The sequence below is a fragment of the Ricinus communis genome, chromosome 1 (genome assembly GCF_019578655.1).
Source record: "Ricinus communis isolate WT05 ecotype wild-type chromosome 1, ASM1957865v1, whole genome shotgun sequence".
NCBI classification, from domain to species: Eukaryota; Viridiplantae; Streptophyta; class Magnoliopsida; order Malpighiales; family Euphorbiaceae; genus Ricinus; species Ricinus communis.
This window is the reverse complement of record NC_063256.1, coordinates 1,366,608-1,383,758: the sequence shown is the minus strand read 5'-3', so window position 1 is coordinate 1,383,758 and position 17,151 is coordinate 1,366,608. Positions and strand designations below refer to the sequence as shown.

At 33.1% G+C, this 17,151-nt stretch overlaps 4 protein-coding genes across 4 annotated transcripts; 1 reads left to right on the top strand and 3 right to left on the bottom strand.

Annotated features, from left to right (window-relative positions):
* Window positions 1-1,484: 1,484 nt before the first annotated feature.
* LOC8258473 (UTP:RNA uridylyltransferase 1) lies at window positions 1,485-7,706 on the bottom strand. The gene is made up of 6 exons (XM_015729022.3): window positions 6,440-7,706; window positions 5,743-6,111; window positions 3,030-3,253; window positions 2,888-2,951; window positions 2,107-2,303; window positions 1,485-1,896 (listed from the first exon to the last, which is right to left on the bottom strand). Exons 1-6 carry the CDS (start codon window positions 7,586-7,588, stop codon window positions 1,686-1,688), a joined length of 2,214 nt encoding a protein of 737 aa, XP_015584508.2. The 5' UTR covers window positions 7,589-7,706; the 3' UTR covers window positions 1,485-1,685.
* Window positions 7,707-8,052: 346 nt separating this feature from the next.
* LOC8258472 (probable carboxylesterase 9) lies at window positions 8,053-11,448 on the top strand. Its single transcript, XM_048370431.1, has 2 exons — window positions 8,053-8,125; window positions 10,218-11,448. The coding sequence occupies exons 1-2, from the start codon at window positions 8,053-8,055 to the stop codon at window positions 11,360-11,362; spliced, it is 1,218 nt and encodes a 405-aa protein (XP_048226388.1). The 3' UTR covers window positions 11,363-11,448.
* A 770-nt stretch (window positions 11,449-12,218) lies between these two features.
* LOC8258471 (probable carboxylesterase 9) lies at window positions 12,219-13,883 on the bottom strand. The gene has a single exon (XM_002511707.3). It carries the CDS (start codon window positions 13,592-13,594, stop codon window positions 12,557-12,559), a length of 1,038 nt encoding a protein of 345 aa, XP_002511753.2. The 5' UTR covers window positions 13,595-13,883; the 3' UTR covers window positions 12,219-12,556.
* A 756-nt stretch (window positions 13,884-14,639) lies between these two features.
* LOC8258470 (probable carboxylesterase 8) lies at window positions 14,640-15,978 on the bottom strand. The gene has a single exon (XM_002511706.4). It carries the CDS (start codon window positions 15,911-15,913, stop codon window positions 14,891-14,893), a length of 1,023 nt encoding a protein of 340 aa, XP_002511752.2. The 5' UTR covers window positions 15,914-15,978; the 3' UTR covers window positions 14,640-14,890.
* Window positions 15,979-17,151: the final 1,173 nt, after the last annotated feature.

The following is a 17,151-nucleotide window of genomic DNA, read 5'->3' as shown; positions in this document are numbered from 1 at the left end:
TAAAAAAAGATAAACCAAACATAATCAAAAAAAAATATAAAAATAATAAAAACCAAACAGAACATGCATATAGCATATGACACATCAAATTATTTCATCATCTAATGCAAAGGACATAATAAAAAGACATGGCATATGCATGCAAAATGTCACACCAATTAAAGAAATATCACACATGACATATATGTAAAAAATAAAGATTTTTTCTCATATATGCATTATAACACCATAAAATCTAAACATTGATAATAATTCCTTTAATTGGAAAGTTGAGACATTATTGGATAAAGAAGAAATGAAATTAATATTTTTATCGTGCACTAACATAGTGGAATAGTTCATTATCGGGCGTAATTTTTATTTAATCTCCTAGACAACTCTCTTGGATGACACAATGTGTTGTTACATTGAGACTAGAAAATTGACTCTGAAGTCTTTTAGAGAGTAAAGACAATATCTTGTTTCTACTGTTTTTCATTTTTACAGGGCAGAGTGGTGCTTTTCACAGTGTAATAATAAATAAAATATTGATATAAAAAGTTGTTAAATTTATAGATTATAGATATTACAGTGGAACAGAAAATTCAGTTCATGTTGTATCATATTTTAGGCGTGGCACTTCTTTCTTCTTCTTTTTATATGTGATTCTTCTTTTTTGGTCCTTCATTAGTTAAATGGATCTTTAAATTGTTAGACAGTGGAAGTATGTTAGCATCAATCCTTAGATCTCAACATCTCAATTCATTAAAAAATATAAAATAAAATAAAATAAAAAACATCTTAAAAAAGAAAGAAAAAAATATATAAAAAAAGCACGGTACCATAAAAAAGAGAAAAAAGTAAGAAAATCTCGTATTTTATAAAATTTTCTTTATATTATTAATATTATAAAAAAGATTAAATTAAAATATCTATTAAATTATATTAAAGTTAAAGTGTTACCAATAAGAATTTTATCGATAGTTGGCCGTACAACCTCCCACTCTGCATGCATTAAAGATTCTAGATAATACTCTCATCGCAACCCACCGATACTTAGTCCATTATATATCGACTTAATCAGTTTATTGAATCAAATTATCTATTGATTACTTTCTAAGTTAATGTAGAAGGATATCTATATCTTTTTTTTGTGTAGATTTAATAAAAATTATAACTAGGCCAAGATAAATATGTTGTCACAATTCTCTTCATCAAATTACGAAATAAAAATTATGATAGAAATTACATAATTTTAAGAACTTTCTTTGTAGTCTTCAGGGAAATCATAACCTACAAACTGAAGCCAGAGAAACGAAAACAAGTCTATTCATCAAAGGCAGATCAATATAGTGAGCCGAACTCAGTTTGCACGGCTGAATAATGAATGAACCAAGTCGAAAGAAGCTAGCCAAAGCTCAATTCAACTCGGTGAAGTTGCAACTCTACTTCTGCTGAATGTAGTCTCAGCTGTCACCATCTTAAATTTAAAATTGCAACTGAAATTCTCAGAAGGCCAGAAGTCATTATGCAATGGGAGATGTGATTTGAAGCCCACCAACCTCTACTAGATTACATAATATCAGCACAGCGTATAAACAAAAAAAATATGAAGACACAAAAGATGACAAAAGGGCATTTACAAGTTGAGTTTTAACTTACCATAATTAATTATTATATCTAAATGCAATTGAAGCAAATATAATTCAACTAGGAACATAAGGTTCAAAAAGCTTTACACACGGATTTGGATCATACTGCATGATATTTGCAGCACGTTCAAACTCCTCCCTCAGAACTTTTATGCTATACTTATCGACTACTCTACCCAGGTCATGAGATATCTCAAACGGGTCTTCTATGCATATCAAATGACGATCATTCCCAATTCTCCTTGTCCAGTCCTTTTCCCATTTACTGCAAAAATTAAAGTGCCACCAAAACAGCCATTTTTAGGAAATATCTTAGCTGATTTCTAAATTGATACTTCTCAGTGATTGCAGTAAAGCTGTATCACCTAAACATAGATTGACTAGATTTGTTATTATGGCATAACATATGCAACTTACAGATTTGTTATTTCCCTGACAAATAAAGTTTTATGAAAGTTAAAGACTGTCATATCACCTGATTATGGTTCCTTTGCGAACAGATATAACATCATTTGCATAATCATGACGATATGCCCAGTAATTAAAGAAGGCCCACACCAGCTGAGCAATTGTTTCCTTGTTGCGGGATCCAAGACCTTGAAGTTTTTCCACTTGATCAAAGTAAGCACATTCAATGTCATCTACAGTGACAGAGTATGTTGTGTCCATTTCCTGAAAGACAGCATTGCATAAATATTTCACATGATGCCAAACATATTTAGACCACGATACATCAAGTAACAGAAGAATCTAGAAACATTTTACACCAAAAGACACCAAGTAATAGAAAGCCAAGACTTGAGGTTGCTACTTATAACAGTTACAAAATCCCAACAAGAATGTCACCTAAAATCTACTTGGTTACATAGTTCACATGCATCATAAATGAACGAAAGAGATTCTTGATATAAGCTTACTGATCAACAAACAAATCCAGGGTTATGACGTAAACAGTTGCAAGTATGAGGGCAGAAAAAAGAAAAACAGGTATCAACAACAAAAGGCTATCTCTTCACAAGCCATTGCTTGATAGAGTTCTTGTGCAAGCAATACTCATCAATTTATTGGATCCATTGACTGTATATAACCAATATCTGGACTAAGACAACAGAGACATCATAGGTGGAGAAGAATAGAAACAAACAAAAGACTGGCTAGGCATTGATGTGAAACTTTTTCTAAATGTTCGCTATCATAATGATAAAAGGCATGACTATCACATAATCTAATTAAAACGCAAAACCAGAAATGCAGACCTGTAAGCACGGAAGAACAGCAGGTCTACGTTGCTGTAGAAAATGAATGCACATTAAGACATACCTGAAAAGAAAAAAGGAATTTTAGCCATGCACAGTCAAAAAAACATAAAGATCCTCAAAACCCAAAAGTTAAACTCACGCGTAGCTAGATAAGGTTCCTTGATAAGTTGCATTAACTCCTCTTGATTTTGCCCAATGTTTCACTATGAAAGCCAGCTGCCTCAGTCTCACATCTATTTGTGAGTAATCCCAAAGAAGCTTTGTATTTACAACAGCCAAGACATTGTTTATGCATATGTCACAGGAGATTCCAGTCACTGGATCCATAAGCTTTACTATGGGAACCCTTGCCCGTGTTAATGCCTGTTAATAGAAACCTCAATTAAGGACTCAAAAGGAAGGTGATGCAAGAACTGGCACATACAAGGGAAATAAACATAGATTAACTATATTTCCAGATAATAAAAACCATGAAAAGAAAGAAAGCGAATTGCAATGAACATGTAATAGGCAGTTCCATCTGAAACCTACAAACAGCAAGAATATCATCTTCCAGGTTCAAACCTTTGTTTATGTTCCAAGTCATATTTTTAATTCCAAATCGAAAAACAGATTAGCCAAGGAAGATCTCCATTTCATGGAAATGTGTAGAGTTTGCTCTTGCTTAAAAAGGGTAAAAGAGGATAATTTTGGAACCAAATGAATAAAAGAAATTGCACTATAATCTTGGCATGACATAGAGGCCATTTTCCAAAAGAAGGAGAAACGTGAATGTCCTACAGATGTAACAACAAAATATGAAGCTCCAATACCTCATTTCACCAAGATATCAAAATAATAAATAATGTACTGCAATTAGAGGAATACTTAATAGTTTTGCTTTTCGGGTGGTGTTATTTTTTTTTTTTTTTTTTTTTAAAGAGGAGTTCTCATCCTCCATCTTGTTATCCACTTCCGTGAGATGGTCTTCTTTTGACTAACAAAATACTAATGAGTAGTTAGATATGGAGTTCTAAGGAAAATCACAGAGAAACATTAACATATTATCAGAGAATATTCCAGAACCTATGTCTTGAACCCATAGCTAGAATGAGAAATGAGAATGAAGAATACTCGGATATCAAAATTCCCAGGTCAATCAATGACTCACTGAATTGAATAAGCCAAAACCAACGCATAAAGAAGAAGCCTGAGTTTACATAGGATGACAAGTATAAGGATATGTCTAGCCTGCAATTAAATGGACACCTAACATCCACCTATGATAAATATAGCCCTAAACAAACAACCAAGCTCACCATCTGAGTTAGGACCAGAACATTGGAACATATTATAAAATGATTTTCATTTTATTACCTAATACTTACCATAGCAGTAAAAAACTCAAAAACAGTAAGTAACCTAAACATAGAAATGTAACATTCAGGATCACTTCTAAGACATTGATTTTATCATGCAGCTATACTCTAATAATATCCTCCAAACCAACTATGATAGCCATAATAGAAAGCCAATTGCTCGAAGATCATAATGGAGGCTAGTTGCAAATTATAATCCCATATAAACAAGCAACAACATCTTGCTCAAAAATCAATGATCTTGAATCATTCGTTTACTGACGGAATATAACAACAATACCAAATAATAGAGCCACTGTAGGGTCAACATAATAGAATTAACACACTATTTTTCATGAATGATGTAAAAAGAAAGCTACATATGGAATATTATTATCCAAGACGGTAACAAAAATCCTTTGCAAAACTGATTTTAGCTTTCAGTGACAATTAAATGGAAGTCCAGTTGCAGTATCTTATGAACCCTATAAATGAGAAAAGAAAATATCATATCTGGAACATTGAGCACTATTAATTTACAGACTTCTCAATTTATTCCTTGAGTCAGCACTGAGGAAAGGACACTTGAACGTTATATATTTTAGTCGAAAGGTTCACCAGTCTCCGACTTTTTCTTCCTACCATCCACCAGGTTTTGGGAAACTTCCAATCTCACCGAAGAAGGAAAGAAACAAGAGAAAGTTCCAATCAACTCAGTAAACCACACATAATTTCCTCATTAATACCAAATTATAAAGAACATTAATAATTTCCTTAGAAATTAGAATATCGATTTCCAATCTCCAATCTTCTAGAATGATATTCCTCATTAGAAACCATGATTAACTAATCAAGGCATAGCAACTGGGCTTCACATGATAAAGACAAATATGAACTAAACGCTAATCTTCATCTATGAGTGACAGAAATTAAGAAAATACAGTAAACACTTCCACCACCAAAAAAGATTGTAATAACAACTGTAAATTTTCATGCTCTTGCTATAAGTGATCCTCTTTGGATAGTTGATTCAGATATTTATGCTGAAGCATGTATCTATTTTAATACAGAAATAAAAGCCCTTCACTCTTATTATGTGATCAACGAGGAAAGCTGTCATAGGGGAAAATATTTCTTCCTCCAGCCCTTTCTGTTCAGTCAACTTGCATAGTTTTGACCAATCAATGATTATATACAATGTAATTAGAAGCAAAATTTTAACAGCAATAAAAGAATTGCAAATATCCATATTCTCAATCATCCTTCCTCCAACAAGCAAAAAGAGCATGAAAGCATTGATTAGTTATGCAAATTGTTCTCCTGCTCCACCTTCTGAGTTTTTCAGCATCCAAATTTTAAGCCAAGGCAACTTTATCTATGTTTTTAGACTGGTTTACAAACTGAAAACTTAATAAGGTGGAGTGAAGATTTGTAATTTGTTTCTTTTAAGGAACATTTTGTGGTATTAACTCTGAGTTTATGAACCATATAAGAGCTTAAAACGATCTGATTCACCTGCACATTTTGGAGGTTATCCGACTGCAATATATCTGCCAACTTCAACAACACTTCAGATTTATTAATATCTGCATCCTGAATGGCAAGGCAAACATCAATATCACTCTTCCGAACCCCAAACGAATTGGCACATGAACCATATAGATACAACCGAGCCTCAGGCCATTCCTTGTTGACTAATTTCTCCAGTAATGTCAACAATTGCTTCTGCTTTGACTTCTCCTCCTCTGGGGGTATTAGTGACTCATAAATTGCAAGAAAAGAAACATTTAGCCTGTCTATGTCTCTCCGACATTCCATCTGCCTCTTAAGCATTCTCATCCTTTGGCTAAGTATCTGCTGTCCCCTGTTATCTGACCTAGATTCCTGACAATCAAAAATGGAAGTTAATCCCACATCACAAATATATTTGATTCTTGACAATTCAAAACTGAGTATTCTTGAGAGACAATTAACTTGTGCACCAACCTCGGCATCAAATTCACGAACATCATATGACTGCATGGATGACTCATTCATTTAATTAACTAGTTAAAAACCAATCATTACATTTCATAGAAAATTTGCATGAAACTTTCATATATGGATGCAAATTATTGGATGATTAGTTTGAATTAAACTACTATAATTCATAAAGACTTATAGCTCTGGAACTTCGCATGTAAAAAAACAAACACAAGTGGACAAAGTAGACCTTATCACGAGAATGGCGATTTTGCTTATTGTCATTCTTGCCCTCAGATTCACCCTCAAGCAATAAAGTATCAGCAAGTTCTTCACCAACATCATCCAAGTCATGACCATCATTCTTCCCATCTTCAACCATTTCAGCATTGAAGTTCAATAGAGACTCTTCAATGTCCAGTGCTGAAACAGAATGAAGATTGCTCCCAGCAGGTGGACCAGGGTGATCAAGTTGTCTAGTAAGCCCCAAATCTCGGGAACCATTGCCATCCCTTAAGCTCTTACTTTCACTACTTAAAAATGCATTCCTCTTACTCAATTCACTGTGATTTCCTTTTTCCTTGTTCACATTGTGATCCAACTCTCTCCTTCTACTCACATGATCCATGTTTCCTCCTCCTCTAGGTTTATTGGAAAACCCTGGAGGAGGCATTCGAGTTTCCTGAGACCTATAATTACTTCCATGGGGCTGCTTTCCCCATCCTCCTCTTTGATCCTGCTCGCGCAAATCTGAAGTTCTTAAATTCGACATCAGCTGTGGTTCGAAATGGAGATTCCTCTCCATTCCATTTAAGTTTCTAATCCCCAAATCTACTCCAAGCTCCTTCGCTGCGTTGAGCTTTGAATTTAAATTTAATAAACCCTCAGGTGGTTGGATATCACTGCGAAAGGAACCAAACTGTAACTTCTGCTCAAGTTGCTGCTTTTGCTGTACCAGATTACGAATTCTAGTATTACCACTTGACAACCCTAATCTTTGAAGATCATCACCTAAGAATCCACGCTGGTCACTACCTTGAAATTGGCTGCCTTGCCAAGGGTGGTTTTGCGGGAAACCAAGCAAACCAGGAACCAAATTAGGAGGTGACAGATTGTAGGGCCAAGCAGGAGGAGGTGAAAGAATATCATGTCCGTTCGATTGCCAAATTGACGTCGCGAATGGAATGCTAGGACCCACTGCTGCAACAGCAGGATCTACAGCGAGCTGTTGCTGTTGCTGCTGATGTGAGGGTGTATTTGGAATTGGAACAGGGAATTGAGGTTGTTGTTGTGGTGGTGTTTGCGTTTGGTGGTTACTTCTTTGAAGCAAAGAGAGAAGAAATTCGCCACCATCCTCCACCGGCTGCATCGGTGGCGCGTTCCCTCCGCCACCGTTCATAACAGTGGGGTTTCGATGAGGTTTTAGGCTGAGAAAGAAAGAAAGAAAAAAAAAATAAAAAAGGAAAGCGATGATGAGGAGAAGACCCAAAGAAATTACGTTGGCAAAATCACATTACTATTATCAGTCCAAGTTCCATACGCTATTGGTAAACTGGAGGAGAGAAGATGCATCTTTGCCCCTAATATATAGTTTGAGGCTCAAAAAAGCCCCTCAGTTAAGTATTTAGTAAAATAACTTGCAAATCACTAAAATTATGTTATTTAGGCCCCTCCTTTAATAGAGATACCACCATTTATCTCCAAGCTGCCATTATCTATATTATTCTTTTCTTCTCATTCCCAATAACTAACACCAAACAATGCTCTTTCTTAAAAGAATAAATAAATAAACCACATCATGCAAATCATCGATATTTTAAGTAGGCCTGTAATACATAAGAGATAAAAATAAATAATTGGAATATGAAACAGTTTACCATACATATTCATCCTCAGCTAATCAACACTGCAAATTATGATAGCAAATGTCGGTTGGGTTTGTGTAAATTAATATGGTAACATTTTTCTTTATTTTATCGCTGCTAGATTTACTATTATTTTTTTATTTAAATTGATTGTTTGCTCAAATAAATGCTATCTTTTGTAAAAATTGTCTAAATCTGGAGACATAAAAAGGTGAATTTAAATCTTGTATTCTCATTTATCAAAAAAAATAAATTAGAAATTGAGATAATCTCATTTATTAAATGAAAAATGAAAAAAAATTCAAATTATAATAGTCTAAAAGAAATAAAGCTTAGCTTTGTTGGGCAATTTTCAAAACCACATTTTTTTTAGGAATTTACTTTTTATAGGATGATTAAACGTTGATAAAGAAAGCAAAAAATGGTTGGGGTTTTATTTTTTAAATTTGCTTTAAAGAAAAATCTTAATAAAACATATTATAGGTTGGCCTTTGAATTTGCTTAGATTAATGGCCTTTGGCTTTGCTTGATGTTAAGTCTATTTTGTTAAACTTTGAGAAAGAAGATCTCATTTATTTAATTTTTTTTTTAAATTAATTAGTTAGTTAAATGCTAAAATAATTTTTTTGGGTCAATAATGGTTTTGAATGGGGTTGGTCCACATTAAATTGGTCCCATCTTAACAGAAAGAAAGAAATTTTCTGTAATAAACCCACAATTGATGAGGGGTTTAAATAACAAACTTTAAGTTGTTTACAAGTTATTTGGCCAAAAAAAGTTAGTTCGGGGGCATATGTGAGCATCGGACAATACAATAAGGGTAAGAATGTACTTCTCCCTAAAATCTACGTTGGATTTACTCATGCCCAAACCTTTCTACTGTAGGATTCAATGATGTTTTGATCTTTGTTAAAAACAAATCGACGTGTTAATCTGACTTAAATCTAACGGCTCCAAAAGGGTGTGCACCGTGTACATCGATGGAATGATGCACGTGATCAGAGAAGTTTTTGGTGATTTTAGGACTAAATCGAGGATATTTTGGTAACTGAAGCAGCACACGACACGACAGGATCAGCACCAGCTAGCAGTCTGCTTTTACTCAGCGACATAAGAAGAGATGGTTCATTGCATACAAAGCCAAAGTATGTGATTGGATATTCTTTTTTACACGAATAAAATAAGATTCCCTCCTTATTGTTTGCTTCTCGGATCCTCACAAATTCTTATCATCTTTCGTAAATAAAATAAATTATATAAATAATATATAATTTTATTTATTAATTATTATATTTTTATTAATTTATTTTTGTTATACTTTATTAATGATAATAAATTATTAAATAATATATCATTATATAATTAATTTAGTTCAAAGATAATATGCTAACCAGACTCTAATTAAAAGAAAATTATCCAATAAAAGAGATATTAACTTTTATACTCTTTCAATATTTACTATAAAATTAGCTTTTTATCTATATATTACACTATTATTATTATTATTATTATTATTATTATTATTTTAATTATAAAATTAAATTTATAAAAAAGTTAATTCAATTTTTAATATTTAGTATGTCTTTATAATATTTTTAATATTTTCTTAAGAGATAATCAGAATCATTATTTAATAAAAAATTAATCTATTAATTAAAATACAATTAACATGTTATTTTTTATGATAAGATAAAACTAATTTACTAACTAATATAATATTCAAAAGTAATTAATATGCTATTTTTTATGATTAAAATTAGTGTTTGATTACGAGTGTAACTTATTCATCAATAAATTAATTAAAACTATAAATTATACGTAAATTTAAATTTCATATGTCAAAATAAAAATTATATTTGAGAAGCGATGTTTAATGATTTGATCCATATTAGTTAATTTATAAATAATTATTAAAAATATTTTTATTATTTAATATAAGTATTATATTATGTAATTAATTCTTAAATTTTATATTTTATTATTATATTTCTATAAGAAAATTAATAACATTATTTTAAAGAAATAAATTCAAAAATTATAATATTAGCTAAAAGAAATACTTAGTAGGAGAGCCATTAGACAATGTAAACAAAATTAGAAATCCTACTATCCTTTTCCAATGTAATGGCTACGGAAGATTTTATTGACAAAAATGGCTACAAGAATTTTCAAACATACATTTCAAAGTTTTTCGGATTTCCATTAGTTTAATAATCCACTTCTGCGAACAACATTATTTCCTCTTCCAAATTAACAAAGAAATCAAATGGCTCAAACCTCCTCTAAACTCACTTTTGCAGAAAAATTCGATACCGTCACAAGCCAATCCGACTGCCGCTAAAGCCACAACCATGCTCAAATTAGACGCATATGAGCACCTCCACATTGCTCTCAATCGCGACGGCACCATAACTCGGTTGCTAAACATTCCTATTGTAAAAGAAAATCCTGAGGCGACCAGCGGCGACGCTGCTGTCAACAAAGATTTGTCGCTAAGTGTCGAAAACAAAACTCGGGTGCGCATTTGCAGACCCACTCGATTACCTTCCAACGACAACACCGTGGCTCGTCTTCCTATCATTATCTACTTCCACAACGGTGGCTTTATACTCCATACTGCTGCTACTAAAGAGCCTCACCAGTCTTGTTCTGAGTTTGCTAGCGAAATCCCTGCAATTGTTGTTTCGTTAGATTATCGTCTTGCTCCGGAGCATCGGCTTCCAGCGCAATACGAAGATGCAATGGACGCAATTCTTTGGACTAAGCAACAAATTCTAGACCAAAATGGTGAACCGTGGCTGAAAGATTATGGCGATTTCTCCAGGTGCTATCTATGTGGCCGCGGTAGTGGTGGGAATATAGCGTTTCATGCAGCTTTAAAAGCTTTAGATTTGGATTTAAAACCATTAACGATTGTCGGGTTGGTGTTGAACCAACCCTTCTTTGGAGGGAATCAGAGAAAGACATCGGAACTTAAATTTGCTGAGGATCAGGAGTTGCCATCACATGTACTCGATCTAATTTGGGATCTATCTTTGCCAATAGGTACAGATAGGGACCATCCTTATTGTAACCCAACAGTAGCTGGTCCGCATAAGATTAAAATGAGTATGTTAGAGAAGTGTTTGATGATCAGTTCTTGTGGAGACAGCATGCATGAGAGAAGGCAGGAGCTGGCTAGCATGATGGTGAAGTCTGGAGTTAATGTGCAGTCATGGTTCCATGATGCTGGGTTCCATAACATTGATTCTGTAGACGAGCAATTGCCTCGAAACCTCTTGAACATTATAAAAGAATTTGTCATATGAGTATGTTTTTGCAGTACAGACGAAGGAATTTGATTCAATGTTTGTAATTCTTAACCGGCAATAGAATTCAATTCTTTCAATATCAATATGGTTGACCATGAAACTGATTCATTTTATTTAAAAAATTGCAAATTAAATTGAATAAATATTAATTTTTTAATATTTATTATCTCTCAACCTATGTACTAAATTAATAAATAATTGACATCCGTTCATTAGTTTGAAGTAATAAAATATATATATCAATCATTTAATATCAGAATGTAAAATATTTTTATTTATATTATTGTGATATATGCGATAAATTTAAATAAAAATAAAATTTCACTTATGTCGCAAATATTGATTGCAATAGATATTGCCTAAAGAATTGCCCATAGACAAATGGTCCAAAACTTGGAAAAGTATCAAACAAAAGAAGAAAAGAATTGATAGTCCGCCCACTAACTCAAATAGTAAAGTCAACAGATGATAAATCAGCGTAGAAAACAGTTTATTCAATAGCTAATATTTTCATGCCTTGTCTTTTATATAGGGTTCTTATGTTCTCTTGTTCTTCTTAGACAATTAGGATTATGCTTACATAAAAAAATGATTTATAATTCTAAACTTATTGAAATTTAACTTCTATTATTGCAAATTTTCGTTCAAATTATAAAAAAACTTTTTTTATATATATATCTAAATTTAGTTTAATTAATTTATACCGTATTGGATTTTTTATAGATAATAAAATATTAATATAGGTGCATATTCAAAATTCAAATTAAAGATTTTAATTAAATTAAAAAAAAATCTTTATAATCTCATTTCCATGTTATATGGAAAAGCATTTATATATTAGGGAAAAAGAAAAAGAAAAGAAACTCAAGTTATATTCATAATCTTGTTGGAATCCATTTGATACATCATTTGAATTGTACATTTTGTTTTTGATCTCCTTATGATCAGCCTTTTATTAATAATCTGGAAACAGAAATCAACGTACATATTAATTTGTTTCTTTTAAAAAAAAAAAAAAAGTACATCAAGCAAACAGTGTAATAGAAATCTAAGCAGAGTTGAAAGCCATACTGCAACTTAAATTTTGAATGTAAAGTCATCTGGTCATGTTCTTACATTCTTCAACACTCATATAATAAGATGTAAATCTTCATCAGATCACTCTACTCAATCACAGATAATATAATTTATCTAGTCTTTTAAATGATGATCACTGTGATGTGTGTCTAAATAATGATCATTTGTGTCCAGCTGATGATCAGTACTGTTGTAAGCAATTTGTGTATGAATAAATTCCTTAGTAATTTTCAACAACCCAGCCCGTCTTCTAGCGTCGACAATATCAATCCTGTGGAACCCAACCTCATCAAAATGAGCTTCAACTTTTACTCCATGTTTCATCAACATCTGCACAAATTCTTGTTGCCTGTCTATCAATGGATCCATCCCGAAACCAAGTACTAAACATGGAGGCAAAAGTTTTATCTTCTCTTGATGCGGCCCTTCCAGCATTGGATTGCAGTACCGATGATTACGATCCGTCCCTTTAGGCAATGCTAGTTCCCATATTAAATCTAATACAGGCAAAGGTATGATTTGATCGGTAGCGAAACGAACTTCTGAATCTGTTCTTTGTTTCCCGCCGAACAACGGTTGATTCATGATTAACCCAATAAACTTCAATGGGTTCAGGTCCAATTCTACACCTCGTAAAGCAGCAAAGAATACTATATTCCCTCCGTTTCCAGCCCCAGAAATGAAACATTGTGAAGAGTCTCCATAATTCCTGAGCCATGGGTCGCCATTGGGATCTTCAAATTGTTTTTTTGTCCAAAGAAGCGTGTCCTCCGCATCTTCATATTGGGCAGGGAGGCGGTTTTCAGGTGCGAGTCTATAAATAACAAGAATGACAATTGCAGGAATTGTGCCCGCAGTCCATTGACGATCAAGATGAAGGGCAGGGTTATCAGCTGTAAAATGGACCCAAGCACAGCCATGAAAGTAAATTACAACAGGTAAACGTTTGTTGTCAGAAGTGCATACGATGGGAAGATAGAGGCGAACTTTGGTGTTTCTTTCGTCGTTGACAATGGCGTCTTTGGAGAGAACAGGTTCTCCAGAGGAAGGGTCAGCATTGGTTTTTGCAGGTGGAAGATTGAGAAGGCGAGTACAGGTGCCATCATCGTTGAGTTTCAAGTTAACATGCTCGTACGGATTAAATCTCGACATTCTTGATAGGATTGAAACTAGCCTTACTAATTTCTTGCAGATATATTGTATCTAAAGTGTTTAACTTTGGATGGCATAAAATTAGGACCTGGTTTTCAGTTTGTGCTTGCTAAATTTTTCTAACGATTTCAAACAGATTAGCCTTCAAGATCGGGTTCTGTTTGGACATCCTTCATTCTAGGCCAGTAAAACTAGGAGATCATCGACAGAATTGCAAATTAAAACTTAAAAAAAACTTGAAAAAAATTAAAATTTAGAGCTTAATAACTGAAATTAGTTAATTTAATAAACTATAGTTGCTCCAGCAACGTAAATATCGTTCGTCATCTTAGGTCTGATGGTATCATTAGCGACGTAATTTGTTCTGTCATTTAAAATATTTTTAATTGTTGTAGAAGTAAATAGATCAATAGGCAACAAGTAAAAACGCCGCCGCTAGCAGGTAAGCTGCAAGTAGTTTTACGGTTGATAAGTAATGTTTGGCACAGGATAAAATGACTATTGATCTATTATTAATTAATAATTTCTTTAATCAAATTATAGATCATGGTGAGCATTCCGAAAGTTAAATCTTTTTATCTTTATCTTTATTTATTTTATAAAACCTTATCTTACTTTACTTTTAATTTTGCCAAATAAATAGTATATAATAAACATTAAAAAGATAAATAAATATTTCGTAATTAAATTTTATCAATAAAATACACAAATAAGCAAAGTTATTTCATTTCTATTATGTAATCTCTATAAATAATTAATTTTTTTTTTTTGGGATTATCAAAGTAATAATTCTTGTATCAAAGAAAGCTTTATAAGTACTTAGATACAAGGATATATTTACCCGCTCCAATGTTGCCTGAATTGAAATGGTTGAAAATGGGGCAGATAACTTGTTTTCTTTTTCTTCATATCACATTATTAGCTTCATTATTTTTCTTGTTCTTTTTTTAAGCTTAATGTTTCGTTTAAAGAAATGGAAAATAAACTTACAATTTAAAGCAAGCTAAAAAAACCCGAAATACGTAAAAAATACTTGAGAAAAAAATACAAACAATCAGAACCTTATTATATTAGTTTGAATTCACCAGCTAACTTGTTCATAGGTCAAGAGCAGCAACACAAAGGATAGCAAGGAAATAAATATATATGCTCAGGGTGATGGATGGTTAATAATATGTATGGGTTCTCTCTCTCAACTCTTAATTAATCTTAGAATCCATTTTTTGTGATATTCCACCTCGTCCTTCAGGTTAATGTTTGGTTTTGTTGATGCAGAGTAGCAAGCTTTTTCTGATATTAACATGGGCACCTGCTATTAATAAAAGTCTTGACATCATCATACAAAGGCTGTGCCTTTAAAGGATCAAACAGCTCCACGGCATGGAAACCGTCCTCAGAAAAACTTGACACGACTTTCACTCCATTAGATTGCAGCTTCTTTGCAAACTCCTTCTGCTTATCAACTAGTGGATCTCCACCATATCCTCTAATATAACACATAGGCAACCGTCCAATCTGTTCATCGTTTGACCCTGTAACCATAGGATTACAGTACTCATGATCACGATCAACATCCTTAGGTAATGCAAGTGACCACATCAGATCATTGGCGGCTAAAGGCAATATCCTGTCATTGATCAATATCATCTCAGAGTCAGTCCTCTGCACCCCACTAAAATAAGGAACGTTCATTATAAGCCCTCTGATTGTAACAGGACAAAGATCAATATCTACTGCACGTAACCCTGCCTGGTAAACTATATTGCCACCTGAACTGCTACCCATCAGGAAACAGTTTGAGAAATCTGCATAATCTTTCAACCACGGATCGCATGAACCGTTGTTATCGCTCTCCTGAGCTTGATCTCTTACCCACATAATCGCATCCATAGCGTCGTCATAAGCGGCAGGGAGGCGGTGTTCAGGTGAGAGGCGATAATGGACGGAGAGGATCAAAGCAGGAATGTGGGAAGCCACGTTATTGCAAGATTCATGGAAGATAACAGAGGCAGGACTGTATAGAATAAAACCACCTCCGTGGAAGTAGATAATGACAGGTAATTTGGTGTCCTGTGGCGGATGGAGAGGGCAAAAGATGCGAATGTAGGTTTTGTTGTTCGGATTAAGAGGGATGTCTCTAGAGAGAGCGAGTTGGGGTAAATTGGATTCGGGGATGAATTGGTCTACTGGTGGTACGTCAGGAAAAGGAGGGTTTCTGGAGAGTGAGCCATCTGGGTTTCTTGAAATGTTCAGAAATGCGTAAGGATCCATTACTGTTGCCTCTCGTTGTTGTTGTAGCTGCAGTGGAGAAATGGACATAGGTAGTGTAGGTTAAGATAAAGGAAAGATGGAGTCTCTGTGGTTGGAAATAGACAAGTAGTTGTCAGTGGCAACTAATTAACATTTGCTTTATATTTCTAAAAAATAAGCAAAATAATAATAATTAACACTTATGAGTATGGTAGGTGCAATTGATATTTATTTTTCCCCTTAATTATTCATTGACAACTAATCAATGTGTTTAAGTTTTAATTTCGAGCTAATCAATGAGAAAAGTAATTATAATATATATTATAAGAAAATTTTCTCAAGTGTACTACTCTTTATGATAAATTCCATGAGATTTTCTTTTTTTGCCAGGGTTTGATCTCTGCAAAATGCAAAATAAATAAATAAATCAAATGCTTGAATAATTAACCATTTCTCCTTTTCCTTCATTTTTTCAGTCATTAGTCATTTTAAGGTAACTCAACAGAAATATATGTTTAAAGGCAAATATTATAGTCCTAACAACTATCTGTATCCGTCGGAGATGTTAATTATTGCCGGCACAATGATAGGTGAATGTCTCATTCTAATTAAGACCCTTATGTAATGTCAACCTTAATAAATACACCGCTACTGGCATCTACATTTCTGCTCTATGCATGAGCATCACATTATATATTAGTTTTAAATAAATTTTTCTCAAGTAATGTCCAAAATATTAGATCACCAAGAATAATAGACTACATCTCAAGTTAATTTAGGATAGCAAAACATTCTCTCGAGTTCGAAAACAGATGCATGTTTAAAGTTTCAACTCGAGAATTTAATTAAACTAGAAAAGACTCATAGACTCTTACTTTCTTTTTCGTATACTGGTGGAATGATATGAATATTTTCTTTTGAAAAAAAAAAACTAAAATAATAATTTAATAGAAGAGAATTTTTAGAGTTGTATATATTAGAGGGAATTTATCTTAAGAAAAATGATGGATTAACTATCATAACCGAAAAGCTGTGAGAATAGGTAGCAAAGATTATATGAACAGTCTCTGAAAGAACTAAAATATGAATTTAGAGATTCAAATGTTTAATGCATGAAAAATTTGGTTTCTGATATTTGTATGTATGGTTTCCATTTTTCCATGTGTTTATAGTCTCATTGTAATTAATGGACTGAAACAGCCTAATTAGTGATGAGAGTGTTGGTGGTGTAAAACGATCACACCCACCCAACAAAGAGGCTGAGGTATTAAAGCTGACCGTCAAGAGGGTTACTGTGTCAATTACTA

Coding starts and splice junctions, on each gene's coding strand:
- LOC8258473 (XM_015729022.3), bottom strand. CDS start 7,588: ATGAACGGTGGCGGAGGGAACGCGCCACCGATGCAGCCGGTGGAGGAT. Junction 6,112..6,439: donor ATCGCCATTCTCGTGATAAG/GTCTACTTTGTC, acceptor TTTGATTGTCAG/GAATCTAGGTCAGATAACAG. Junction 2,304..2,887: donor CTGTTCTTCCGTGCTTACAG/GTCTGCATTTCT, acceptor GCTGTCTTTCAG/GAAATGGACACAACATACTC.
- LOC8258471 (XM_002511707.3), bottom strand. CDS start 13,594: ATGTCGAGATTTAATCCGTACGAGCATGTTAACTTGAAACTCAACGAT.
- LOC8258472 (XM_048370431.1), top strand. CDS start 8,053: ATGAAACAGTTTACCATACATATTCATCCTCAGCTAATCAACACTGCA. Junction 8,126..10,217: donor TGATAGCAAATGTCGGTTGG/GTTTGTGTAAAT, acceptor AATGGCTACAAG/AATTTTCAAACATACATTTC.
- LOC8258470 (XM_002511706.4), bottom strand. CDS start 15,913: ATGTCCATTTCTCCACTGCAGCTACAACAACAACGAGAGGCAACAGTA.